Here is a 27,997-nt window from a genome sequence, read left to right as displayed (position 1 = left end):
CTTGCTAGTCCCTACAATTTTCTACTTCCGTTCATATCTGTCTTGGTACCTTCTGATATTTGTATTCCCTAATCTTAGCAAGAACTGGACCACATCTCATTGACGGATTTAGACAGGCAATGGTTAGGGTGGTAGAATCCAAGGAGGAACATTGACATTTCTTCCAAGAAATAACAAAGGAGTTCCCTGTGGCTAGTATGCTGTTAAGTAGAATATATGTAATAGAGCTTTGATTTTAGTCAGAAAGATCTGGATTAGCGTCTCCCACTTATTATTATCTGAGGCCTTCTGCAAGTTGTGCCTCAATTTTCTCCCCTCTAAAATGGGGGTTTTATATGAGCTTAGACTTAAAAACTAAGTGAATTATCACTAAGTCATTGCCAATCAAATTTGAATTGTCCCTGGGAACATACCCTCTGTAGAGGTTAGAGATGACTTTGGCATTTTGAAAGAGCTTTCAAAGGAGATATCTTGACTTATAGTCCAGATCTAATAGATAAAAACATTCCACCATGGTTAGAAGCTTTGGAAAACATTCTGGACTGGACTTGAAAAGAGTGCTTCATTCACATCAAGCAGTGAGGACACAGATGTGTAATCTTCAGCAGGAGCATCATGATCCTTGCCTGCCTCGGTGCCTGACAGAGGTGTCCTAGCAGGACATGGAAATAAGTAGCGTGACACATGAGAGGAACTTATATACAGCAATAATTTGTTAGTTTAGTAGGTTGGTTCTGTCACAAAAACTTTGAAGGCATCTTAGTGCTAAATTCGTTAAAGGACTTGTGTGAATCACGGGATTACCCTAGCATGCTATTGCTATCTATAATGCCTAAAAAGAATAGGTATGCATATGCAGAAGAATGAAGCTGGACTCTACCTTACACATAAAAATTAACCTAGTGGATCAAAGACCTAAATGTAAAGAGCTAAATCTATAAAACTTTTAAGAAAGCATAGGAGTAAATCTTTATGACTTTGGATTAACAGCATTTTCTTAGATATGACACTGAAAGTACAAGCTACCCCTCACTACCCCCCCCCCCAAAAAAAAGAAAGATAAGTTAGGCTTGGTGAGAATTGTAAACTTTCGTGCTTCAAAGGGCACAGTCATGGATAATAAGAATTATGTAAGCACTCACTCATAATTGCTTTATTTTGGCTGACAGGTAGCTGACAAAACAAAATGCAAGTCAGTTTTAATAATTAAATGATGCTTGGGTTCTGCTTAAGTGTTGAGTTTAATATTTGAGAGTATTCATGTGCTGTGCACTGTGCTATCGACTCTTAATCTCAAAGATTTAATGATCTGGAAGTGAGAGGTGATGAGTTGTGACCAAAACAGGGTCATTGATGGTTGTCAGTGGGAACCAATTTATGGTTACAGGTGTCACAGATAAACAAAGCTGGACACTAGTTAAAGTGGTAAGGACAGGTTTTAATCAGTAATATACTATTGCAATAGGGAAAATTGAACTGATTTCAACTTTGATTTGTACAGAGTTAACTTTAAAAGGGAAAAAAAAAAAGGATGAGGGAAAAAGGGTCGGAGTGAGAGAGAACTCCGTACAGTCAGGGAAATGAAAAATTACAAACTGCAAGGAAGGGGAGGTGGTTCACATGAACCCAGCCAGGCTTGCTGCTGGCGCTTATTGAAAGTAGTCTCCTACCCTCCCACAGAGCCTGGGAAGCAGGAGCCCTATTTTCAGATGCTAGCTAAAACTGTAAATTCATGCAGCAGCCTTGAGATTTTCCCAGGCAGGCACTTTTAAGTGTGGCTGGGGTCATCTAGCATCGTGACCTTGAGCTGTTAGAAACTATTAGTGTTTTTTATTCACATCTTTATTGGAGAAGGCGATGGCACCCCACTGCAGTACTCTTGCCTGGAAAATCCCATGGACGGAGGAGCTTGGTGGGCTGCAGTCCATGGGGTTGCTAAGAGTCGGACACGACTGAGCGACTTCACTTTCCCTTTTTACTTTCATGCATTAGAGAAGGAAATGGCAACCCACTCCAGTGTTCTTGCCTGGAGAATCCCAGGGACGGGGGAGCCTGGTGGGCTGCCGTCTGTGGGTCGCACAGAGTTGGACACGACTGAAGCAACTTAGCAGCAGCAGCAGCGACATTCACATCTTTATAGGCCACGGTTGAGCCTCCTTGAAAAAGGGCTCAGAGGAGCCTGGATAGAGTTTAGTTAAGGACAGAATCTTTGGTACAGGTGAAAATCAGTTTACCAGCCTGTCGTCTTAGGGGAATAGAAAGTTCATGAGTGACTCTAAGACCAGGTGAATGGTAATGGCATGAATTCTGAACTAGGGAAGCTAGGGGAAGAAACTCGTTTAAGGAGACAGAAAGTGAGGTGGAGCTAGCCAGTTAGGCATTTGAAAGTACACTTGACATATTGTGACACTAGAGATTTGGAACTTGGTATAAAAGTGGACGTTGAAGCTAAGGGAGACCATTGGGAACAGGAGGCTGCTTCTGCTGAGAAGGACTAAGGGTAGATACACACTGACACTGAGGGACTGGTGGTGTGAAACCTAGGAGCGGTTAGGAAGGTAAGAGAACTGGTAGAGGGTGGTGCCCTCAGAATCACGGGTAGTTTCAGGAGGGCAAAAGTGACCGTCAGTGACAAAGTAGAACGTGACATACAATGAATTCTGACAAGGTTACTGGATGCGGCTGTCTAAAATGTCTCTTTCTGAGTCATTTGTGTCCTGAAGTCTCTTTTCTTTTAAGCTTAAGTTTTTTGTTTGTGTGTGTGTGTCCTTACATCAGAGCGTTTCCATTCAGTTTTCATACCCATTCTGGAGGAAACTTATGGTTTCTGGATTTCTAGGAAGAAATCTTTTTAAATTCTGCTTTTAGAAGATCTGCTTCCCTCCAGTCCCAAGGAAGATTCCTTTGCTGTACAATTCTTCCCTTACCTTATACTTGTTGGCAAACACATGTTAAGCAACTGTTATGGCTAGACCATATATCTGGGACAATGTAGGTGTTCAGTAAGTGTTGAGTAGGTATTTGAACAGTGATTCATTCAGCAAATACTTGTATATAGCATAGATGCTGGAAATAGAACAAAAGTTTTTGTAGAACTTACACAGCTGATGGAGGAGAACTGATACAGATCGTAAATAGTGTAATGAAGGAAATAAAACAGGTGTTCTGACAAAAATGGAGTCGCTTACTTTGTGGTGACAGGGGAAGGACCTAGCAATTCTAAGAGCTAGGGAAGAGAATTGTGGGCTGAAAGAAAACAGGAAATGTGAGGACCGAGTCCAGAAACAACTTGATAGTTTCCAAATGCAGAGAGCCATTGCGACAGGGGCATTTGATGACTAAAGGTAAACAATTGAATGAGATGAGATGAAGATACAGGCAGCGCTTTAAATTGTGAAGCTTTTACATGGGAGCAGTGGTATAGTCTGGTTTTGTTTTGTGGTGGTGGATTGGGGTTGAGTTGTTGTAGTTGCAGGCAAGAAATGACTTTGGGAAGGGGTGCTGTGCTTAGTCACTCAATCGTGTCCAACTCTTTGTGACCCCAGGGACTGTAGCCCCACAGGCTCCTCTGTCCGTGGGGTTTCTCCAAACAAGAATCCTGGAGTGGGTTGCCGTGCCCTCCTCCAGAGGATCTTCCCAACCCAGGGATTGAACACATCTCCTGCATTGCAGGTGGATTCTTTGCCGTTTGAGTCACCAGGGAAGCCCATGAATACTGGAGTGGGTAGCCTGTCCCCTCTCTAGGGGATCTTCCCAACCTGGAGCTGAACTAGGTCAACTGGGGTCTTCTGTATTGCAGGCAGATTTTTTACCAGCTGAGCTACCTGGGAAGGGGTGAGAGAGAGATAAATACAGTCAAGATACATTCAGGATTTGTCAGTAGATTTGATCAAAGAGATGTGAGAAGGGAAGGAATCAAGGATTTTTTTTTAACCTAGGGTTTAGAAAATACTTGTAAAATACTCTTGCTGTTGATGAGATCCAACCAGTCCATCCTAAAGGAGATCAGTTCTGGGTGTTCATCAGAAGGATTGATGCTGAAGCTGAAACTCCAGTCCTTTGGCCACCTGATGCGAAGAGCTGACTCATTTGAAAAGACCCTGATGCTGGGAAAGATTGAGGGCAGGAGGAGAAGGGGACAACAGAGGATGAGATGGTTGGATGGCATCACCAACTCAATGGACATGGGTTTGGGTGGACTCCGGGAGTTGGTGATAGACAAGGAGGCCTGGCGTGCTGCAGTTCATGGGGTCGCAAAGAGTCGGACACAATTGAGCGACTGAATGGAACTGAACTGAAGGGTATAAATTAATGACACAAAACTAGAATGTAGGGCATTCATTGAGACAACTAGTCTTTTCAGAGTCAGTATCACAAGTAAGCAAAAGGGTTGGGGGAAAGGAGGACAGGAACGTTGTAGATTAAAAGTGACCAAATGTTGAAATAATGATGATGTAATGTTTTAAAAGTACCAAAATTTTGCCGTCAACTTTGTAGGCATTCACTGTAGTTATCTGCTAAGTAGACCAGCAAGAAGACAGGCAAAATTTAAGCCAGTCTGTGTTTCCTTATGGCATTGTTGATAAGAAAAGGGACCATGTAAGTTTTAGAATCTCTTTAAAAAATGATTGTGTTTATTAGTCTCTGTATCTGTCACTTGTGTTATCTTCCCACCCTTCCAATCCCAGCATCATAGTGGGTTTTATACACTTTGGAGGAGTTTTGATTTCATTAATTCCAGTGGTACAGGTGTTCACAAAGGGTCAGATGTACTTTAGATTTTATGGTTGATTGGATTTGTGGTTTAGGGAGAGAACTCACTGCAAAAGAAAAACCTGCATTATGAAGTTGAGTTTCTAAAAGTCATATGGTGGGTTGAGGGGGGGAATCTCTTATGCAGATGTCTTTAGTACTAGTTCTTATGCACCTACAGAATTGATTGTCAGTAACTTTGTTTTTTTAAACAAGATACAAATTTAATGGAAATTAGTCATTGGTCAGTAACTCTTAAAGTGAGTAAAGAGATCAAGATGAATAGAACCTAGTCTAAGGTCAGGAGCCAAATAGAATAGAATTATGTGTCTTTTCAGAGAATTGAAACAAAGCAGTTCTTCAAGGATGGATGGAAAGAGAAGGCTATGAAATTAGAGAGTCTAGGTCCCAGTCCCAGCTTCACAGTTTAATAGCTAAATGATCCTGTGCAAGTCATAGCACCTCTGAACCTGGTCTCCTAGCTGTTAAGTGGATGTGCTCCAATTGACTGATATTTCTCATTGGATGTGGTAGAGTTCAGTTAGATGTTGTAAATGGAAACATTTTTTGAAAAGAGAGGTATGATGCTGGGGTTTATTTGATTGTTTGATTGTCCACAAATGAAGGGCTGTTTAACAGCTGATTTCACCCTAGCTCTTGTTGAAATTAAATTTTGCTTGTCTGGTACAAAAATGAATGTCCCCCAAGAAATAATTTTTTTTAACCCAAAATTGAATGTGTTGTAAAAATTGAATGAGAGTATAGTCCCTGATGTCCTGTTATAACTGTCCTGTTAAAAATCATTAACTCCTTGGGAATTCCCTGGCAATACAGTAGTTAGGGTTTGGCGCTTTCACTGCCGTGGCTGAGGGTTCGGTTCCTGGCTGGGGAACTAAGATCCTGCCAGCTGTGCAGCACCACCAGTGCATATTTGATAGAGAATTCATTGTGAGAAGTAAATGAGGTACCCAAGCTGAGAAAGCCATTTGAGTCTGGGAGGAATCAGGTTTCTTACATTCCTGAAGGAAGAGGCACTAAGTTTAGCTCATTTTCTATGCCTGAGGGGGTATAATAATATTTTATTAGAAACTTGCCCTCTGCCAAGAGAAGTGCTCACTCAGTTTAGCACCAGGATAAGACAAGTCTATTTATTTATTTATTTAGGCCACACCTAGAGACTTGTGGGATGAGGGAGCCTGGTGGGCTGCCATCTATGGGGTTGCACAGAGTCAGACACGACTGAAGCGACTTAGCAACAGTAGCAGCAGCAGAGACTTGTGGGATCTTCATTCCTTGACCAGGAATTGAACCTGCCCTCTTGGCAGTGAAAGCATGGAATCCTAACCACTGGACCACCAGGAAATTACCCCAAGAAGTAATTTTTTTTTAACCCTAAGAAATAATTTTAAAAGGCTGAATGATTGATTCATACTGTTAAATACAGACCATGAGTGTAAGACATAGATTGGGAAAATCCTAGACCCAGTGGCTGCCCAGGATGTGAGTTTGAAGGTGTAGCAGTGTCATTCCCGTTCCATACACAGGACTGTTGGCTATATGTATTATGTCTTTTTCTGAGAAAATATGTATAATTTTAAAATTTTATGAATCTTAAAAATTTTAAACATACCATTGATTAAATGGAGTACTGCAATAATCTGACTTCTCCCTTAGTATGTGACCTTAGACTCAGGTTATTTCTGTATCAATGAGGGCCTGTATTAATTTGCAAAGACTGAATAACAAAATACCACAGACTGGATGGCTTAAACAACAAAAATTTATCCTCTCATAGTTCTAGAGCCTAGAAGTCCAAGATCAAGATGTTAGCAGGATTGGCAAACCCTGAGACCTGTCTTCTTGGTTTTCAAATAGCTGTTTTCATGTTCACATGATGTTCTCCTGCTATGTACATCTGTATCTTAATCTTCTCTTATAAAGGCACTGGTCATATTGAATTAGGGCCTTATTCCAGTATCCTCATTTTTAAAAAAGCTATCTCCAAGTACAGTCACATTTTGAGGTATTAGGATTTCAGATTTCAACATATGAATTGGTGGAAGATGAGGTACAATTCAGGCCATAACAGAGTCCACACTTATTTTGTATTATTCTTGCTAGTTCCTTGGCTCTAAGAGCTTAGGAAGTGCATGGCAACAGTAGCAGTTATTTCCTAGAAACAAGAGGTGCCAGCAATTTCAGGGACCTATTCAGAGAGTTCTTCAACTAAGAAAACTCAAAGTCTGCCTGAGACAGGCAGATGTTTGAAAAGGAATGTTTGTATTGTGGATTTCCCGATCCAGGCTCAGCAAGGAAGGGAGTGCATGATGATAGAAGCCCCTTTGCCTGCTAGTCCCTGAATGAGAGTCCAGCATTCCTTTGGTCGCTGCTTCCAGATGTGCTTCTGCAAATGTTCCTCCTCCAATCTAACCTCCCCTGTTTGGCTTCTCCAGTGAAGTCATAAGCAAATATTTGTGATAGTTTCTTGTCACCATGGTGACTAAAGCCCAGCCTAGTTCTCCTTCCAAGCGTCACTGTCAGCTCTGCTTGAAGGAAGACACAGCCCTGTGGGAGAGCCCAGGCTCAGAGTCATGAAGAACCACGTGTCAGGTATTGGGGAACAGCAGTCCATAGTGTTGCCTTTAGGAATATGCCTGTGCCTATTAGTCTCCAGGCATGGGGGTGATCAGGGACCCCAAAGGGAGGCCACTGCATTCCCCTAGAACTTTTTTTTTTAACAGTAAATCGACGTGGGCTTTGCTAAGTGGATGTAGAAACTTGTACATCATGAGACCGCTACTGCTGCTGTGGTTTGCCTAGCTGTTCTCCAGAATGAACAGAGGCACCTTTTCTGAAGTTTCATTTCCTTAATCTCTAGCTCCAGAATTCAGCCTTCTCCTCAACTGCTTCCATTTTGATTTCTCTTTCATGCAGATTCTCTTAATAGACTACTTCCCCCTCACATTTATGTACTTTCTTACTGCACTTGAATCCTCAAGGTCTCCTGCTTGAAGAACCAGCCCTAATCCTACCTTTGGGAGATTTCTTTTTAAGCTCTCATCATGATCACCCCAAAACACTCCCCCAAAAAGGTGATATTAGAGTTAATTGTCCCTCTCTGTGTGCCTCTAAAACTTATTTTTCATCCCTTTTGTGATACTTTTAGTAAGTGTTTCAGATTAGAAATTTAAAGGATAAGAAATGACTGTAAAGGGTAGACCAAGTTAATAAGGCTCCCTCTGCTCATATTTCTACATAATCAGCTTCACTTTTATCAGTTTTTTAAATAGTGATGTAGTTTTTAAAATGTCAATATTGAGTAAGATATGATAAAGTCGCTGAGGTCACAGGAGGAAACACAAATGAGCCTTGGCAGGAGGAAGTTTATTATGGGTCCGCGGGCTGTGGGAGGTGGGTTACCACTTGCCACACAGGGTCACAGAGGAAAACACCAGGGTGGTCAGGGGGCAGAAGGGGCACGAGCAAGCAGAAGGTTTAGGCCAGATCCTTTATTGCAGTTTCAGAGGGAAAGTGAAGGCAGGGCAGAATAAACAGTTTAGTATTGGCTAATTTGAATAATTCTGGAGGGCTTTGGGCTGTAAGAGTGGTCTCTAGTTACCCGCTACTTTTGGGGCCCTGGGATGAAGCAGAGGAATATTGCCTCCTGGGTATACAGGCAAGATAAAGGAAATATGACTCTGGGTTGGTTCCTTTACAAAGACATGCTTTTAGACATGTTGTTATCTGTAGGAATTAGCTAGCCATGGGAGTGTTGATCTGTCCTGGGTTTGTAGGTTCCCAAATGGCGAAACATCAGGAACTCAGAAAATAAGAAAATATAATCAATATAATCAGCCCTGTGATGAATGAATACAAGTAGACAAATACAAAATCTTACCAAAAAAAACGACTAACTAAGATTCTATGTTAATGTAATTGGAGGAGATATGCTGCTATTTATAAATTTTGGGGTAAAATATGACACCAGAGGACTTCCCTGGTGGCTCAGATGGTAAAGCATCTGTTTACAATGCGGGAGACCCAGGTTCAATCCCTGGGTTGGGAAGATCCCCTGGAGAAGGAAATGGCAATCCACTCCAGTACTATTGCCTGGAAAATCCCATGGTCAGAGGAGCCTGGTAGGCTACAGTCCGTGGGGTCGAAAAGAGTCAGACACGACTGAGCGACTTCATGACACAATTCACCACTTTAGTCATTATTAAGCAGCATCCCTTGCATCTACAATGTTGTGCAACCGTCACCACTATCCATTTCCAAGCTTTTCATCACTACAGACAGAAACTTTGTTCCATTAAGCAGTGATTTCTCATTTCTCCCTCCCACTTGTACCTGATAATCTCTAATCTACTTTTTGTCTCCAGGTACCTCATGTAAGTGAAACCATGTAATCTTTATCCTTTACTTTATCCTTTATCCTGGCTTGGTTTACTTAACATACTCTCTTTAGGGTTCTTCAGTGTTGTTGTTGTTCAGTTGCTAAGTTGTGTCTGACTCTTTGCAACCTCATGGACTACCATGAGAAGCATGCCAAGCTTCTCTGTACTTCACTGTCTCCCAGAGTTTGCTCAGATTCATGTCCATTGAGTCAGTAATGCTACCTAACCATCTCATCCACTGCCGCCGTCTTCTCCTTTTGCCTTCGATCTTTCCCAGCATCAGAGTCTTTTCCAGTGAATCGGCTCTTCTCATCAGGTAGCCAAAGTATTGGAGCATCAGTCCTTCCAGTGAATATTCAGGGTTGATTTACTTTAGTACTGACTGCTTCCAGGGGTCTCTCAGTAGTCTTCTCTCACACCACAATTTGAAAGCATCAGTTCTTTGGCGCTCAGCCTTCTTTATGGCCCAACTCTCACATCCATAAATGACTACTGGAAAAACCATAGCTTTGACTGTATGGACCTTGGTTGGCAAAATGATGTCTTTGCTTTTTTATACACTGCCTAGGTTTGTCATAGCTTTCCTTCTAAGGAGCAAGCATATTTTAATTTTATAGCTGCAGTCACCGTCCACAGTGATTTTGGAGCCCAAGAATGTAGCATGTGTCAAATCTTCATTCCTTTTTATGAATGAATAATACCCCATCATATGTATATGCCACATTTTGTTTATCAATTCATTTATTTTTAATATCTTTTAAAAAATATTTATTTTTATTTATTATTTTCTTTTTGGCTGCACCATGTTAGTTGAATATGCATGGGATCATGTGGGATCTCCTTTCCTGACCAGGGATCAAACCCAGGCGCCCTGCATTGGAAGCATGGAGTCTTAGCCATTAGACCACCAGGAAGTCCCATTTGCCTATTTTTACTTTTTATCCTTTCTTTCTTTTTCTTAAATTTTTCATTTATTTTTGGCTGCTCTGGGTCTTCATTGCTACACAGGGGCTTTCTCTAGTTGTAGAGAGAGGGGGCTGCTCTCTTATTGGTGGTATGGTTTTCTTGTTGCAGTGACCTCTCTTGTGGAGTGTGGTTAGAGGCCTTCAGTAGTTATGATACGTGGGGTCAGTAGTTGTGGAGCATGGGTTTAGTTGCCCCATGACATGTGGGATCTTCCCGGACCAGGAATTGAACCAGTGTCTCCTGAATTGGGAGGCAGATTCCTAACCACTGCCCCAGCAGGGAAGCCCCATTTGCCTATTTTGAAGTTGAGTTGTCTTTGCTGTTGAGTTGGAGAAATTCTTTATATATTCTGAATATTAAAACCCTTATCAGATAGATTTGAAAGTTATTTCTCCTGTAAGTTGTCTTTTTACTTCCTTGTTAATGTCTTTCTTTTTTTTTTGCTTGTGCTTTTGATGTCATAGCTAAGAATCCATTGCAAAATCCAAGATCATAAAAATTTACCCATGTTCTATTGTAAGAGTTTTATAGTCTTTGTATATTTAGGTTGTTGATCCATTTTAAGTTTTGTCTTGTGTATGGTATAAGCTAAGGATCTGACTCCATTCTTTTGTATATAAACATTTTAGTTGTCCCAGCACCAGTTGAAGAGACTCTTCTTACTCCATTGAATGGACTTAATACCCTTGTCAAAAATCAGTTGGCTGGGGAAATTCCCTGGTGGTCCCGTGGCTAAGATTCCCTGCTCCCAATGCAGGTGGCCTGGGTTTGATTCTGGTCAAGGAACTGGATCCCACATGCCTCAGCTAAAACCAGCACAGCCAAATAAGTAAATAAAAATATTTTTAAAGATCAGTTTACTGGCCACGGATGTGTGAGTTTATTTCTGGACTCTCAATTCTGTTCTCTTGATTATAGAATTCTCTCTCAATTCCGTTCTTTTGTTTATCCTTACACCAGCATCACACTGTTTTGATCATTGTAACTTTGTAGTAAATTATGAAATCAGGAAGTGTGAGTCTTTCAACTTATTTAAGAGTCTGTTGTTTGGTTTCCACATATTTATGGATTTTCCAGTTTTCTTTTACTGTTTATTTCTAGTTTCTTTCCATGTGGTCAAAGAAGATAATTTGTGTAATATCAATCTTCTAGAATCTACTGAGACTCTGTGCCTTAATACAGTTTATTCTGGAGACTATTCCATGCATTCATACTTGGCAAGATGTTTTTTGCTCTTGTTGGGTGGGAGTGTTCTATGTGCCGTTTAGATCTAACTGATTTATAATGTAAAAGTCCTATTTACTTATTAATCTTCTGTCTAGTTTCTATTCATTATTGAAAGTGGTGTATTAAAGTCTCTAAATGTTATTGTAGAACTGTTTTTCTCTTTACTTGACTATTGTAACAGTTTTTTACTTAAAAATTTTCATCTGATATTTAGTATAGCCATCCCAGCTCTCTTTTGCTTACCATTTGCATGAATATCTTTTTTCACCCATTTACTTTCAACTTCTTTGTGTTTTCAAATATACAGTAAGTCTTTGCAGACAGCATGTAATAGTAGATCATGGTTGTTGTTTTTTTTTAATCTGCTGCCCGTCTTTGCCTTTCGACTAAAGAGTTTAATCTATTTAACTCCTCTGTTCATGGAATCTTCAGCAGGAATACTGGAGTGGTTAGCCATTCCCTTCTCCAGGGGATCTTCCCGACCCAGGGATCAAACCCACATCTCCTGGGTCTCCTGCATTGCAGGCAGATTCTTTACCATCTGACCCACCAGGGGCCAGTAAGTATAATATAATTACTTGGGTGTTCACTGGCAGTCCAGTGGTTCAGTTCAGTTCAGTTGCTCCATCGTGTCCGACTCTGTGACCCCATGGACTGCAGCGCGCCAGGCCTCCCTGTCCATCACCAACTCCCAGAGTTTACTCGAACTCATGTCCATTGAGTCAGTGATGCCATCCAACCATCTCATCCTCTGTCGTCCCCTTCTCCCACCTTCAGTCTTTCCCAGCATCAGGGTCTTTTCAGATGAGTCAGTTCTTCGCATCAGGTGGCCAAAGTATTGGAGTTTCAGCTTCAGCATCGGTCCTTCCAAAGAATATTGAGGACTGATTTCCTTTAGGATAGAGTGGTTGGTTCTCTTTGCAATCCAAGGGACTCTCAAGAGTCTTCTCCAACACCCCAGTTCAAAAGTATCAATTCTTCAGTGCTCAGCTTTCTTTATAGTCCAACTCTCACATCCATACATGACCACTGGAAAAACCATAGCCTTGATTAGATGGACCTTTGTTGGCAAAGTAATGTCTCTGCTTTTTAAGAGGCTGTCTAGGTTGGTCATAGCTTTTCTTCCCAGGAGCAAGTATCTTCTAATTTCATGGCTTCAGTCACCATCTGCAGTGATTTTGGAGCCCAGAAAAATAAAGTCTGACACTGTTTCCACATCTATTTCCCATGAAGTGATGGGACCAGATGCCATGATCTTCATTTTCTGAATGTTGAGCTTTAAGCCAACTTTTTCACTCTCCTCTTTCACTTTCGTCAAGAGGCTCTTTAGTTCTTCTTCACTTTCTGCCATAAGGGTGGTGTCATCTGCATATCTGAGGTTATTGATATTTCTCGCGGCAATCTTGATTCCAGCTTGTGTTTCTTCCAGCCCAGCGTTTCTCCTGATGTACTCTACATGTAAGTTAAATAAGCAGGGTGACAATATACAGCCTGGATGTACTCCTTTTCCTATTTGGAACCAGTCTGTTGTTCCATGTCCAGTTCTAAGGGTTGCTTCCTGACCTGCATACAGGTTTCTCAAGAGGCAGGTCAGGTGGTCTGGTATTCCCATCTCTTGAAGAATTTTCCACAGTTTGTGGTGATCCACACAGTCAAGGCTTTGGCATAGTCAATAAAGCAGAAATAGATGTTCTTCTGGAACTCTCTTGCTTTTTGATGATCCAACAGATGTTGGCAATTTGATCTCTGGTTCTTCTGCCTTTTCTGAAATAAGGTTGAACATCTGGAAGTTCATGGTTCACGTATTGCTGAAGCCTGGCTTGGAGAATTTGGGGCATTACTTTACTAGCATGTGAGATGAGTGCAATTGTGCAGTAGTTTGAGCATTCTTTGGCATTGTCTTTCTTTGGGATTGGAATGAAAACTGACCTTTTCCAGTCCTGTGGCCACTGCTGAGTTTTACAAATTTGCTGGGATATTGAGTGTAGCACCTGCACAGCATCATCTTTCAGGATTTGAAATAGCTCAACTGGAATTCCATCACCTCCACTAGCTTTGTTCATAGTGATGCTTTCTAAGGCCCACTTGACTTCACATTCCAGGATGTCTGGCTCTAGGTGAATGATCACACCATCGTGATTATCTTGGTTGTGAAGATCTTTTTTGTACAGTTCTTCTGTATATTCTTGCCACCTCTTCTTAATATCTTCTGCTACCATTTCTGTCCTTTATCGAGCCCATCTTTGCATGAAATGTTCCCTTGGTATCTCTAATTTTCTTGAAGAGATCTCTAGTCTTTCCCATTCTGTTGTTTTCCTCTATTTCTTTCCACTGATCACTGAGGAAGGCTTTCTTATCTCTCCTTGCTGTTCTTTGGAACTCTGCATTCAAATGGGTATATCTTTCCTTTTCTCCTTTGCTTTTCGCTTCTCTTCTTTTCACAACTATTTGTAAGGCCTCCTCAGACAGCCATTTTGCTTTTTTGCATTTCTTTTTCTTGGGGATGGTCTTAATCTCTGTCTCCTGTACAATGTCACGAACCTCCATCATAGTTGATCAGGCACTCTATCAGATCTGATCCCTTAAATCTATTTCTCACTTCCACTGTATGATCGTAAGGGATTTGATTTAGGTCATACCTGAATGGTCTAGTGGGTTTTCCCGACTTTCTTCAATTTTAGTCTGATTTGGCAATAAGTCCCATGGTTAAGACCCTGCATTTCCACTCTTGGGGGCCCACATTTGATTCCTGGTCACGGAACTAAGATCCTGCAAGCCACTTGGCACTGCCAAAAAAAGAAGTATAATTATTGATAAGGAAAGACTTCTGCCATTTTGTTCTTTTTTCTTTCTTTCTTATACCTTTTTGTCCCTCTCTTCCTCTATAACTGCCTTTTGTGTTTAATTGGTTTGTTGTAGTGAATTGTTTTCATTCACTTCTCATTTCCTTTGTGTATATTTTTATTTTGTGTGTTTTTTATGTATGTGTGTGTGTATATATATATATATATATATAGCGAGAGAGAGAGAAAGATTGTGGGCTTTACATTTAACATCCCAAATTTATCACAATGTAGTTTGAATTGATACCAACTTAATTCAATAACATACAGAAACTTTTGTTCATTATTATTTTATGCATTTGTCTTTTTAAAATAATTTCCTTGTTTTTCGTTGTGCTGAGTCTTCCTTGCCATGCGCAGGCTTTCTCTGTCTGTGGCGAGCAGGGCCCTCTCTTGTTGAGGAGCACAGGCTCTGGGCACATAGTAGTTGCAGCTCTCGGACACAATAGTTGTGATGGACACGTTTAGTTGCTCCGCAGCATGTGGAATCCTCCTGGACCAGGGATCAAACCCATGTCCTCTGTATTGGCAGGGGGACCCGCATCTATTCTACCACCAGAGAAGTCCTACGTTTTCTGTTAAATCATATAGAAAATAAAAAGTGGAATTACAAACCAAAAATCCTAGAAAACTGGCTTTTATATTTCCCCTTGTAGTTACCTTCGCTGGCTTCAAGTTACTGTGTAATGTCCTTTCATTCAACTTGAAGGACTCCCTTCAGCATTTCTTATAGAGAGTGGGTCTGGTGGTAACAGATTCCCTCAGCTTTTGCCTGAGAGTATCTTGGTTTCTCCCTTGTTTTTGAAGTGCGGTTTTGTCAGATACAGAATTCTTTGAACGTTTTTCTTTCAGCGCTTTCAATATCTATACATTTAAAGATCTCAGTGCCTTTTTGGTGAAAAACTGGCTTGTATGTGATAAGTCATTTCTTCCGTGCTGCTTTCAAGATTTTCGTTTTGTATTTGGCTCTCAATAGTTTGATGATGTTTCTAGATGTAGACCTGAATTTTTCTCCTTGAAATTGAGTATCTTTCTGTGTACATTGATGTCTCTTTTTTTGCCATTATTTCTACAAAATTCTTTCCCCCTTTATCTCCCATTTCTTTGACTCCCATAATGCGTATTTTGTGATTTGATTGTTGGAGTTTCATGGATCCCTAGGTGCTCTATTCACTTTTCTGCATTATTTTTCCCTTTCTGCTCAGACTGCATAATTTCAATTTTCCTATCTTCAAGCCTGCTACTTCTGTCTGTTGCCTGCTCAAATGTGCCGTTGAACCCTTCTAGTGAATTCTTCATTTCAGCTATTACATTTTTCAACTCCAGAATTTCTTTTTGGTTCCTTTTCTATTTGTTGAATTACCTTCTGGTATCATTTTCCCTCTACTTGAAGAACTTTCGACTTTCTTTAGTGCAGGTCTTAGAGCTTCCCTGATAACTAAGTGGCTAAAGAATCCACCTGCAGTGCAGGAGATAAAGGAGAAGTGGGTTTGATCCCTGGGTCAGGAAGATGGCAACCCACTCCAGTTTTCCTGCCTGAAAAATCTTGTGGACAGAGGAGCCTGGTGGGCTACAGTCCGTGGGGTCGCAAAGAATCATACAGGTCATACCTGACTGAGCCCAGCGCACACAGTGCAGGTCTGCTGGAGACAGTCTCAGCTTTTGTTTGTCCGAAAAAGTTTAAAGTACAATTAATGAAAGGATATTTCATTATCCTCTTTAACTTTATTTTTTGCTGAAGTATAGTTAATTTTCAGTGTTTTAGATTCAAGTGTACAGAAGAATGATTCAGTTATATATGTGTGTGTGTGTGTGCATGTGTGTGTGTGTGTTCTTTCTCAGATTTTTTTTTTTTTTGGCTGCACCATGTAGCATGTGGGATCTTAGCTCCCCAGTCAGAAACTGAGCCCATGTTCCCTGCAGGGGAAGTACGGAGTCCCAAACACTGGACTACCAGGGAATTCCTCAGATTCTTTTCTGTTATAGGTTACATTATAGGTCTTACAGGATATTGAGTGGAGTTCCCTGTGCTACACACTGGTTCCTTGTTTACATGCCTTATATATGGTAGTGTATATGTGTTAGTCCCAGACTCCTAATTTTTCTCTCCCCCACCTTGTGCTGGTATCATTTGGAATTTTTGTAGCTTCAGACATGACTAAGCAACTGAGCATGCACATCCTTGTTCATAAGTGATGCAGGAAATTATAGGACCTTCTCTCATATTATCCTTCTTTGGTATTGTTATCAAAAGAATGCCCTTTTTCCAGAAGGAAGTATGTGTAAGAGTGAAGCAACTTATTTAAAAAATTGGTAAAACTCGAGCATTCCCTGGTGGTCCAGTGGTTAGGACTCTGAGCTTTCATTGCCAAGGGCCTGGATTTGATTCCTGGTCAGGGAACTTAAATCCTAGAAGCTGCATATTGCAGCCCCCCCAAAAAAAAACTTTTCTTTTTTTAATCTCATTTGTAAAACCATTTAGACCTGGCATTTTCTTTGTAGAAATATTGTTTAGTGCTGATTCAGTATATTTAATGGTTATAAGGCTAGTTAGATATTCTGAGTCACTTTTAGCAAGTTATACTATTCTAGGAATTTGTCTTTTCGAGCAAGTTAGCTAGCATAAAGTTGTTCATATTCCTTTTTTTAATCTTTTTAGTTAACTGTAGTTATGTTCTTTTTTTCTTTTCTAAAATGTGTGCCCTCTTTTGTTCCTGAGAGACCTAACCAGAGACTTGACTATTTTCAATCTTTTGAAAGATTGAGTTTCACCCTTGTTGATTCTCTCTACTGTATGATTTCTCTCTCCTTTCTACTTTTTCTTCCCTAACCTGTGTACCTAAGTCATTAATGTTCAGACTTTATATTAACTTCCTAAGGCTTATATCCAATTAATTAAATTTCAGGCAAATGAAACACTGGCATGTAAAGGGCAAGCCTTAAAACTTTCAGAAGACATAACAGGGTAGCTTTCTGACCTTGGGAGCATTAAAGGATTTATTAAACAAGACACACAGAAAGAGCTAAGTATTAAAGCAAAACTTCCATTATAGTTAAGAACTTGTTAAAGAACTCCATAAAGTGAAAATTGAAAAAAAGTGAAGAGAGACTAGAAGATATTTGTAATACAAATAATCAACAAATAGTTAATAACTAGAATATCTTAAGAACTATGAATCAATAAGAAAAGGACAAGTAATTCAACGGGAAAATATTCCACGTACCATAAACACATTTTTCACAGAAAGGGAAACATGGCTAATTAACATAAAATCTAATAACCCTATCAGTAATACAAATCTTTATCCTAGTGAAGTACATTATATTCAGTAGATTGGCAAAAGTGACGGTTCTGAGTAATAGGATGAGTATAAATGAGAGCTCATTGTGTACTGCTAAGCTAATATGAATTGGCATCACTTTGGAAGGCAACGTGGTACTTATCTGATGAAGTAAGACTTGATGGTAACACCTGAAACTGTTAAAACTCCTATAAGAAGACACAGGAAAAAAAGACCTTAGTCTTGGCAATGATTTTTTTTTTGGAGGGGGGAGGGTGATATAACACCAAAGCACAAGCAGCAAAAACAGAGATAAACAAGTAGGACCCATAAGGTACAAAGCTTAAACTAGAAAGCTTAAAAGCTTCTGCACAGCACCACCCCCGCCCCCAAATAAAAAGGTCAGCATTTGATGGCTGTTTCTCTCACTGCTTGGAGCTTTAAGTAGTGGGATTTTAGCCTATCATATGTCTAAGCTGACTTACCTTCACTCAGGGCATCATGGGAATTGGGTGGCTGTCTGTCAGTGCCTTCTGATTTTTGCAGAGTCAGACAATTAAAAAGAGAGAAATGGTCAACAAAATGGAAAGACAACCTGTGGGAGAAAGTATTTCCTAACTATATATCTGATAAGGGATTAATATCCAAAGTATATCAAGGACTCGGTGATGCCATACAGCCATCTCCAAATCAACCACCACCGAACCAATGGACATGAGTTTGAGCAAACTCCAGGAAATAGCGAAGGACAGGGAAGTCTAGTGTGCTGCAGTCCACGGAGTCACAAAGAGTCAGACACGACTGAGAAATGCCACAGCAACAACAATATAAGGGACTCATACAACTCAATAGCAAACAAACACAAACACTGCAAGTGAAATTGGGCAAAGGATCTGAATACACACTTTTCCAAAGCAAACATATAAATGGCCAACAGGTTCATGAAAAAGATGCTTAACATCACTAATCATTGGGGAAATGCAAATAATGATGTGTTTATACAGTGAAATAATATAACATAGGAAAAATTAATGAAATAAGGCTTCATGCAAAAACACGGGTAAATCTTAGAAATCCAGTGGAGGGGGGCTATAAATTCTCAGTAGACTGAATGTAGTATGATGCAATATTTAGGGGTGTACATATATGTGATTCATAAAAATGAGAGCAAAGATAATGACAGTTCATAATAGCAGTTTTCTTTTGGCTGGAGTTGGGATGGAGGAGCCTGGGACAGGGGGAGACCTTACTACTAGCTTCAGGTATATTAATCTAGTTCTTGGATTTAGTGGTGAGTTGACAGATGCTTATTGTATTATTTTGCTTGGTAACTTAACGTGTTTCATCTTTTTTGTATGTAGCAAATATTACAGAATAAAATTTTAAATTTCTTTAAAAAAATAGAGGGGTGGCTGTATGAGTTACTTAAAAATATGCATCGTATTCCACTGAATTGGGTACACTGTATTTCACCTGCTAGGTTAAATATATTTGCATTTATTCAGCAAGTCATATAACTTTTCTCTCGTCATGGAAGTGATCATAGCTTGTGAGCGTTTACCATATGCCTAGTGCTGTTCTAAGTAGTTGTTGTTGTTCAATCACTAAGTTGTGTCCAGATCTTTTGTGTGGTCCCATGGACTGTAGCCCGCTAGGCTCCTCTGTCTGTGGGATTTCCCAGGCAAGAATACTGAAGTGGGTTGCCATTTCCTTCTCCGTCTAAGTAGTACTTCACATGTGTTAAGCTATACAGTCCTGCTAACAACTCTGTGTTTTAAAAGATGAGCTCCTGAGGCACAGAGGTTAAAGCAACTTACTGAAGGTATGGCAACCCATTCCAGTATTCTTGCCTGGAGAATCCCATGGACGGATGAGCTTGGTGGGCTACAGTCCACGGGTTGCAGAGAGTCAGACACGACTGAGCGACTTCACTTTCACTGAAGGTTGCACAGCTAACAAGTAGAAGAGTCAGTATTGGGACTTCCCTGGTGGTCCAGTGACTAAAGACTTCATGCTCCCAGGGCGGGGGGCCCGGGTTCTACCCCTGATCAGGAGACCTGGGACAGCCAAATAAATAAACAAATTTAAAAAGGGAAGAGCTGGTATTTGAATCCTATACCTTTTAACTACTAAGCTTGTATCAATTGCTATAACAGCACTTATTTAGTAAACTTGTTAAGGAAACTGTGTTGTTGGTGTGGGGGTGGTAATAGAGCTCTCAGGGGCAGTTATTGAGATTATCAGGCTTCACTGGGAAGCTGTGAGTCCCCCTGAGAAGGGGAGGGTGGGTGGGGAAAGAAGCCAGTGAATAGAAAATGCTGTCCTTTTAAGAGCCTTTGCCAGTGTGTTTGTATCTTCCCTTCTTCCAGAGACCATGGCGAGCCCAGGGAAAGACAATTATCGAATGAAGAGTTACAAGAACAATGCCCTAAACCCTGAGGAAATGAGGCGAAGAAGAGAGGAAGAGGGCATTCAGCTCCGGAAGCAGAAACGGGAGCAACAAGTGCGTTAACCTGAGTGTTCGCAAATGTGCTCTTTAGGGAGGTGGTTCAGCCACCATTGTTGGCCTCCACCTTACACTCTCACTTTCCCCCTGGGAAAGTAGCTTAACTCTGTAGGCTGTTCACCCAGTTTCATTTGTTGTGAAGAAATGTCTGAGAAAGAGCTGTCCCTTATTCCTCTTCCATAATTTCGTGCACCTTGGATCATTTTAATTGTCTTCAATATAACTGTCTAGCGTTAACCCCTTGTTTTTACTCGATAGTTACTGTTAGGTCTGGCTTTCAAGGCCCAGTCTCAAGCCTGGCCTTTTAAGAAGTCTGTCAACCATTCTGGGCTGCCTTCTATTTCCTGAGTCCATTCTTTGTAAGTCTCTCTAGAACTGAGACTGTATTAATGCTTCATCTCTGCCACACATCACCACCAAATTGGTTCCCTTCCCAGGTCTGGATGCTAACCTGCTTTTGTCCACCCTTATTTATCTTCTTTGAAGCCTTTTATATATGTGTGTATAAGGACATATATATATGTGTGTGTGTGTGTGTGTGTGTATAGGGTATATATAGGGTGTGTATATATTATATATACTTATTTTATATACTTATATATATTATATATACGTATATCTGTGCCCTTTGTAAAGGCACATAAATTTTAAAAGATTTGGTTATAAAAATGTTCTCCAAAAATATAAACAATAGATGTAACATAGAAAGTAAAGTCCTTGAATATCTTTCTATATTAGTAGATAAAGTTTGGCATTTTCTCATACACTAGCATTTCCTTGACAGTCATGCTGTAATTTAACATTATTAGGTCATTCTTTGTTCCTTGTTTCCGTGCACCATTTCTTCTCTTTCCTTTCAGCTTTTTAAACGGAGAAATGTGGAGCTGATCAATGAAGAAGCCGCCATGTTCGATAGTCTTCTCATGGACTCCTATGTGAGCTCTACCACTGGGGTAAGACCTCTGCATGTGCTTCAGGCAAGCTTGAGAAGTACTTGCTTCTACAGAACAGAAATTGAGCAGTTCATATCATCTAGTAGCTTTACCCGAAGAAGGCAATGGCACCCTACTCCAGTACTCTTTCCTGGAAGATCCCATGGATGGAGGAGCCTGGTAGGCTGCAGTCCATGGGGTCACTAAGAATCAGAAAGGACTGAGCGACTTCACTCTCATTTTTCACTTTCCTGCATTGGAGAAGGAAATGGCAACCCACTCCAGTGTTCTTGCCTGGAGAATCCCAGGGACGGGGGAGCCTGGTGGGCTGCCATCTATGGGGTCGCACAGAGTCGGACACAAATGAAGCGACTTAGCAGCAGCAGCAGCAGCAGCAGTAGCTTTACCAACAGTCATGCTAATCTCTTTATTCTGTGGGCCCTTTTGTATTAGGCTAGTGCGAATGTAATTACAGTTTCGGACCATGAATTTTAAATCATTGTGACTAGGCTCAAACACATCTTTATTAATCAAAACAGGAGCCATTACAATTAATTTGTTATTGCCAACAAGAAATGTTTTTTTTTTCCTGTAGCATAAAAAGCTGCACTTCAGGATTCAACAAACTCTGATAAAACGTTTTCTGCCTCCTGCTGGTTGTGGAAGCATTTTCCCTAGAAAAAGAGATGCTTGAAGAAGTGGTATTCGGTGAGAGGCCAGGTGAACATGGCAAATGAGGCAAAACTTTGTAGCCCAATTCGTTCACCTTTTGAAGCATTAGTTGTACAACATTCAGTCAGGCATTGTCATGGAGAAGAATTAGGCCGTTTTGTTGGCCAGTGCCTGCTCCAGGTGGTGTAGTTTTCAGTGCATCTCATCTATTTGCTGAGCATACTTCTCAGATGTCGTGGTTTCACCAGGATTCAGAAAGCTATAGTTGATCAGACAGGCAACAGACCACCAAACAGTGACCACGATTCTTTTCTGGTGTTAGTGGCTTTAAGAAATGCTTTGGAAGCTTATTCACGGTCCAGCCACTGAGCTGGTTATCATCAGTTGAAAATCCACTTTTTGTCACATACCACAATCCAATCAGGAAATGATTCATTGTTGTCGCGTATAATAAGAGAAGATGACCCTCCCAAACAACGGTTTTTTTTATTTGAGGCACCCACCTATTGTGTTTTTTCACCTTTCCAATTTGCTTCGAATGCCAACGAACCATAAAATGGTCAACATTGAGTTCTTCACCAGCTTCTCATGTAGTTAGATTTAAGAGGATAAGTTTCGATGATCCTCTCGATTGGTGGTGTCAAATTCTGATGGCTGGCCACTGTGCTCCTTATCTTCAAGGTTCTCGTCTCCTTTGCAAAACTTCTTAAAAAAAAAAATCAGGCATTTATAAACAAGAAAGTGTACATAAATTACATAAAAATAGTTTTTGAATAGTAGAGTAGGTCATTAGAGTATTGTGATTAGCAGCAACAAAGGAGAGAAGGGGATGGTGATGTGGACACTCCTGGCGAGCACCAGGGTGCAAAACTTCTTGAACCCACTGCACTGTACATTCATTAGCAGTTCCCGGGCCAGATGTGTTGTTGATGTTATAAGTTGTCTCCACCACTTTACAACCCATTTTGAACTCGAATAAGAAAATCACTCAGATTTGCTTTTTGTCTAACATCATTTCTCTAAGTCTAAAATAAACAGCAAGTAATAAAATCGGAGCTGGTAATGGACAGGGAGGCCTGGCGTGCTGCGGTCCATGGGGTCTCAAAGAGTCGGACACGACTGAGCAACTGAAGTGAACTTAATAAGTCGTTAGCAAAAAAACAAAGTGATGCATGCACATTGAAGTTATGTATAACATGACCACATTTATTCAAGAATGTATTCCAATATCAGGCGGCAGAGTTCAGCAATGCAAAACAGCAATCACTTTTGCACCAACCTAATACCCAGTCAGCTTAAGGAGTCAACCGGGATTTGTCTGTGGAAGACACCAGAGGAAACATTTAAGAGGAGCTGTCAGTTGCCTCAGAGGTTAAGAATCACTTCTAAATGTTACAGCTTGAAGCAGCTATGGATTAGACATCTGAGCTGCTGTTGTGCCTTCCTCTTGCCCTTAAGTCTTTTTTCTTTTTGGCTATGCTGGGTCTTCGTTGCTACAGGCAGGCTTTTCTCTAGTGAGAGCTACTCTCTGGTTGGGGTACAAGAGCGTCTCATTGCAGTAGCTTCTCTTGTTACAGCGTATGGGCTCTAGGAGCACAAGCTCAGTAGTTGTACATATGGGCTTAATTACTCCTCTGCATGTGGGATCTTCCCAGACCAGGGACTGAACCCATGTCTCCTGCACTGACAGGCAGATTCTCAACCAGTGGACCACCAGGGAAGCCCTGCCCTCAAGTCTTTAGAAAGCAGGATGCCAAACAGGATTATGGGCTTATATCTGGCTCTAGTGTTGGTTTGCAAAATCATGAACCTGTTTTATGTCCTAGGAGAGTGTGATCACAAGAGAGATGGTGGAGATGCTCTTTTCTGATGATCCTGACCTGCAGTTAGCAACCACACAGAAATTCCGGAAACTGCTCTCCAAAGGTACAAAGCCTAGACTTCCCCAGAGAGGCCTGCATGACTTAGCCTCTTGTTTCCTCTCACTGACCTCATCGATTACTGCCCTTCACTCATTCTCCCCTAGCCCTGCTGGCTGTGGCATCCTTGGACAAGCCAGGCACATTCTTACCTTTGCATGGCCATTCCCTCTGCTTGATACCCTTTAGTTACAGATATCTGTGTGACAGGGCTTCCCTGGTGGCTCAGTGGTAAAGAGTCCATCTGCCAATGTAGGAGAAGTGGGTTCGATTGCTGGGTCGGGAAGATCCCCTGGAGAAGGAAATAGCAACCCACTCTAGTATTATTCTTGCCTGGAAAATCTCATGGACAGAGGAGCCTGGCAGGCTACATTCCATAGGGTTGCAAGAGTCAGACACTACTCAACAACTAAAGAACAACAATCTGTGTGATAGCTGCTTCATTTCTGTGGTTAGATCCTACCTTTCTCAGCAAAGCCTACCCTGACACCCTATCTAAAATTGCCGCTCCCCCCACCCCCTGCAGCATTTTTAATCTCCTTACCTGGCCCTACGTATTTTATTTCCTATTACAGTTATTACCTTCAAACATAACAGTATTTCTTCTCACTAGGATATAAGCTCCATGAGGACAGAGACTTTTGGTTTGGTTCACTGTTGTATTCTTGGTACCCAGAACCACATCTGGCACACGTTTTTTGCTCAGTAAAAATTTGTTGTATGATGGGAAAAATATTTTCTTTTCTCCCAAGGACTTTTGTCCTTTGACCTTGGGAGGACTTTTCTTCCTCCCAAGAAAAGAATGCTGATCTTAGAAGGGAAGTGTTTAGACCAGCATTGCACCTTCTTTGGTCATCTCTCCCTTACTTTCTTGCTTGCTTAGGAAGGTAAGGTTATTTACTTGCTTAGATTTAAAAAGCCAAAGGTGAGCATACTTGGATTAAGATTGGCTTTACTTTTTAGACTCTCAGCTATTTGATACAGTTCAAAAATGACCTGCTATTGTTAAAACTACCTCACCAGAAGGAAGCTTGGGAGTGTTTCTAAGGATGGTCAGGAGTATTTAGGAAGGATGGTGGACTGACCCCAGTGAAGGCATCAGCCAGCCCTTCTCCTGACTTCTCTCTTTCCTTTGTCCCTCTCCCAGAGCCCAGTCCTCCAATAGATGAAGTTATCAACACTCCAGGAGTGGTGGACCGGTTTGTGGAGTTTCTGAAGAGGAATGAGAATTGCACATTACAGGTGAGGCCCAGGGTGGAGAGGTACCAGATGAATGCTCTTTTGCCAAGAAATTGCTAAGGCATGCTTCTGCAGACACATCTGTGAGGATGAAACATTTAAGGAGATGCTGTTACCTCAGAGGACTTGGCCTCAAGTAAGAGAGCCCCAAACTCTTCCCCAAAACAGTCTCAAAGGAAAGATACCAGAATATGACAGATTCATTATTCAGAGGTTGTAATATAGAATAAATATATATACATACGTATGTATGTATGTATACATATATGTACATAAAACGTTCTAGTCCATTTCTAATTCTGGAGTGAACCACTTTGCTTCTCTGGGCCTCTCTTCTCACAAATGAGTGATGAGCCACTCTATAAGAACTTATTAGAAATTTGGCTGAAGGGATCCTTGAGAGACCCATCTCACTTTTATCCTGGTTTCGGAAATGAATAAAGTGAAGTGCAGGAAATAAAAACATGGCTTGCCGCAACCCACTCCAGTATTATTGCCCGGGAAATCCCATGGACAGAGGATCCTGGCAGGCTTCAGTCTATTCGGTCGCAAAAGAGTCGGACATGACTTAGCGACTCTGCCGCAACAACCTACTGAGGTGGTGGGGGAATAGTAAAGATTTGGTGTTGCTCCCAGGTTTCACTACTCTTCTTTCATTCTTTCTCCTTCTCCTAACTCTTTCAACCTCTCTTCCTCTCTGCCTCTAGGAAAAACAAACCAACAAAAAACGCAGCTTGCCCAGGAACTCATGGGGGCTGTGGTAGTGCAGGCCTAGACCTGGAACCATGGAAGCCTAGTTCTGTCTTCCTATTATGTTATGTCACTGCCAGTAATTCTTCCTTTCTTTTAAAGGAGGAAAGGGAAAGGCATGTGTGGTGTTTTGTTTTTTTTTTGTTTTTTTTTTTTCAAGTCAGGGGCAGGAAACGTAACTGCTCTGAGCCAGCTGGTAGGCATGGCTGCTCTGTCCGGAATGACCTCTCAGTCATGGCTTTAATCTCACTTTCAGTTTGAAGCTGCCTGGGCTCTAACAAACATCGCCTCTGGAACCTCTCAGCAGACCAAAATTGTCATTGAAGCAGGGGCCGTCCCCATTTTTATAGAGCTGCTTAACTCAGACTTTGAGGATGTACAGGAACAGGTAATACCCAAATTTGACTTAATTCTTGATGATGTCAGCGGTATAATAAAAAATGTATTTTGTCTTTATCCCCAGTTAAGAGGTTAAGAGCAAAGAGCTCCTAAAAACCTTGGGATTTTCTTAGTGATCCAAGCGACTTCTCTTATCCCTAAAGAGCACCTTTGCAACACACCTGAGCGTGTGCTAATGAGATGACTCAGGGTGGGGCCCTAAATAGCTTTCGGAAGGGAGGGCTAGTGATCAGAAAGACCAAATTTGGGATTAGAGAATAGGAACTTTCAGCCCCGCCCCTACCACTCTTCCCACCCCTGCTCCCCAACCTCCCTAGGGATGTTACAGGGGGTAAATATTGGGTTATAAAAATCTTGAACAGTGAGATTCAGAGAGCGTCTGGGTTGGTGAATACTCACTGTGCTGGGAAGGTGCCATGCCTGGAGAGGGCACAGGAGTTCTGTGCAGCCCATACGCTTTGCCCCATGCCTTGCCCTCTGCATCTCTAGCTCTTCCTCAGTTGTATCCATTAGAGTAAACTGCTAAACATGAGTAGAGTTTTCCTGAGTTCTGTGAATCGTTGCAGAATGTGGAACTCCTGAATTTATAGCCAGTTGGTAAAAAGTATAGGTGGCACCTGGGAGTTGTAACTAGTATCTAAGTGAGGCCAGTCTTGTTGGACTGAGCCCCCTACCTATTGAACTGACATGGGTTTCCTGGTAGCTCAGCTGGTAAAGAATCTGCCAGTGGTGCAAGAGACCCCAGTTCGATTACTGGGTTGGGAAGACTCCCCTGGAGAAGGGAACGGCTACCCACTCCAATATTCTGGCCTAAGAGAATTCCATGGACTGTATAGTCCATGTGGTCACAAAGAGTCGGACACAACTGAGCGACTTTCACTTTTCACTGACACAGTATCAGAGAATTGATGTAGAAGAAAACTCTACATGTTTGGTGTCAGGTGGTGTTGGGAAAAAGACACCACAGTACCCATTTTTCAACATCTATGGATCATAAAAACCCTACTTCCAGTTCTTGCGCTGGAGTTTTACTGGTTGACTAGAAGTGGAGTGGTACTGGGGATTTTTCCTCTATTAATACATATAGGGTTGGTCCTATGAGACAAGAAGAATACAAGTTTCCCATCATTTTCTCCTTTTATGGGAGATGAGGAGGTGAGGATAAGGAGGTTTTGGTTTGGTTTCTCTGGCTACAGTACAGCGGCAGCCTGCTTTCCCCCCCAAACCCGGGAATTCTCAGAGGAAAAGTCCTCATAGAGCAAGTACTCAATGAGGATGTCAACAAGGAGGGTACTGAGCTTATTTGGTGTGTTTCAGGCCTTGATGGGATGTTCGTCCTGGTTACTGCTGTGTGTCACTCTGTAGTTGTGAGTGTAAAGTACTCACAGAAGCCACTAGGCTCTGTGGGTGACAGTTCCATCCTCCCTTTTTTAGGCAGTCTGGGCACTGGGAAACATAGCTGGAGACAGCTCCGTTTGCCGAGATTACGTCTTGAACTGTTCCATCCTCAATCCTTTGTTAACGTGAGTAACTACTGTCATCTGCACCTCAGGCATCTGTAGGGCAGCCATGTAGCAGATCTTTGGGGGACAGTTTACCTTAAAATGATGAGTAAATCCAAAATGCTACAAGTGCATTCTGATTGACAGAGTAAAAGGCTATCTTCTGAGAGTAAGAAGATTGTGCCGCTGGTGTGTGTCTTACGCTTCTCGCTTCACAGCACTGTAGAGTCTCCTGTTGGTCATACTGGGCTCATTGCTGAGCCAGAGGAGAGAAGGAGGAATAGCCCACCTGGAAAAACCTAACCTTCTCTGCAAAATGCATTGATTTTCTATGGGTTTATGCATAGGTACATTGGAGAGCTCTGTTGTAAACCACAGATCTAAGACCCCATGCAGGGTCATATGGATGCAGAGGGAGGAGTTTTTCTTCAGAAGTCACACCTCGTAAGCTACTATTAGAACTCTTTTGTGGGCCTGTCACAGAAAATCCATCCGTACTGCATAGCTAAAGCCCCCACACTAAAACTTCATTTAGCATGTTTATTCAAGGTCCAGCTCTCTGCTCTTATTAGCTGTGGGCTTAACAACCACATCTGGTCCTAATCCCCTATG

The 27,997-nt window shown here is 41.5% G+C and overlaps 1 protein-coding gene and 1 non-coding gene across 2 annotated transcripts in view; both read left to right on the top strand.

Annotated features, from left to right (window-relative positions):
- Positions 1-27,997, top strand: part of KPNA6 (karyopherin subunit alpha 6) — a 55,827-nt gene that overhangs the window by 15,506 nt on the left and 12,324 nt on the right. Inside the window, exons 2-7 of the mRNA XM_052636242.1 lie at positions 19,836-19,969; positions 20,833-20,925; positions 23,403-23,502; positions 24,643-24,737; positions 25,741-25,872; positions 27,318-27,406. Coding sequence (XP_052492202.1) covers positions 19,836-19,969; positions 20,833-20,925; positions 23,403-23,502; positions 24,643-24,737; positions 25,741-25,872; positions 27,318-27,406 — 643 coding nt within the window. The remainder of the gene's footprint in view (positions 1-19,835; positions 19,970-20,832; positions 20,926-23,402; positions 23,503-24,642; positions 24,738-25,740; positions 25,873-27,317; positions 27,407-27,997) is intronic.
- On the top strand, positions 17,877-18,024 carry LOC128044073 (small nucleolar RNA SNORA79). The gene has a single exon (XR_008199051.1). It is a non-coding gene; the product is annotated as a small nucleolar RNA SNORA79 (small nucleolar RNA).

Source organism: Budorcas taxicolor, chromosome 2, assembly GCF_023091745.1.
Source record: "Budorcas taxicolor isolate Tak-1 chromosome 2, Takin1.1, whole genome shotgun sequence".
Classification (NCBI taxonomy): Eukaryota; Metazoa; Chordata; class Mammalia; order Artiodactyla; family Bovidae; genus Budorcas; species Budorcas taxicolor.
Note: the sequence above shows the minus strand (reverse complement) of the source record. Positions and strands in the feature narration are given on the sequence as shown.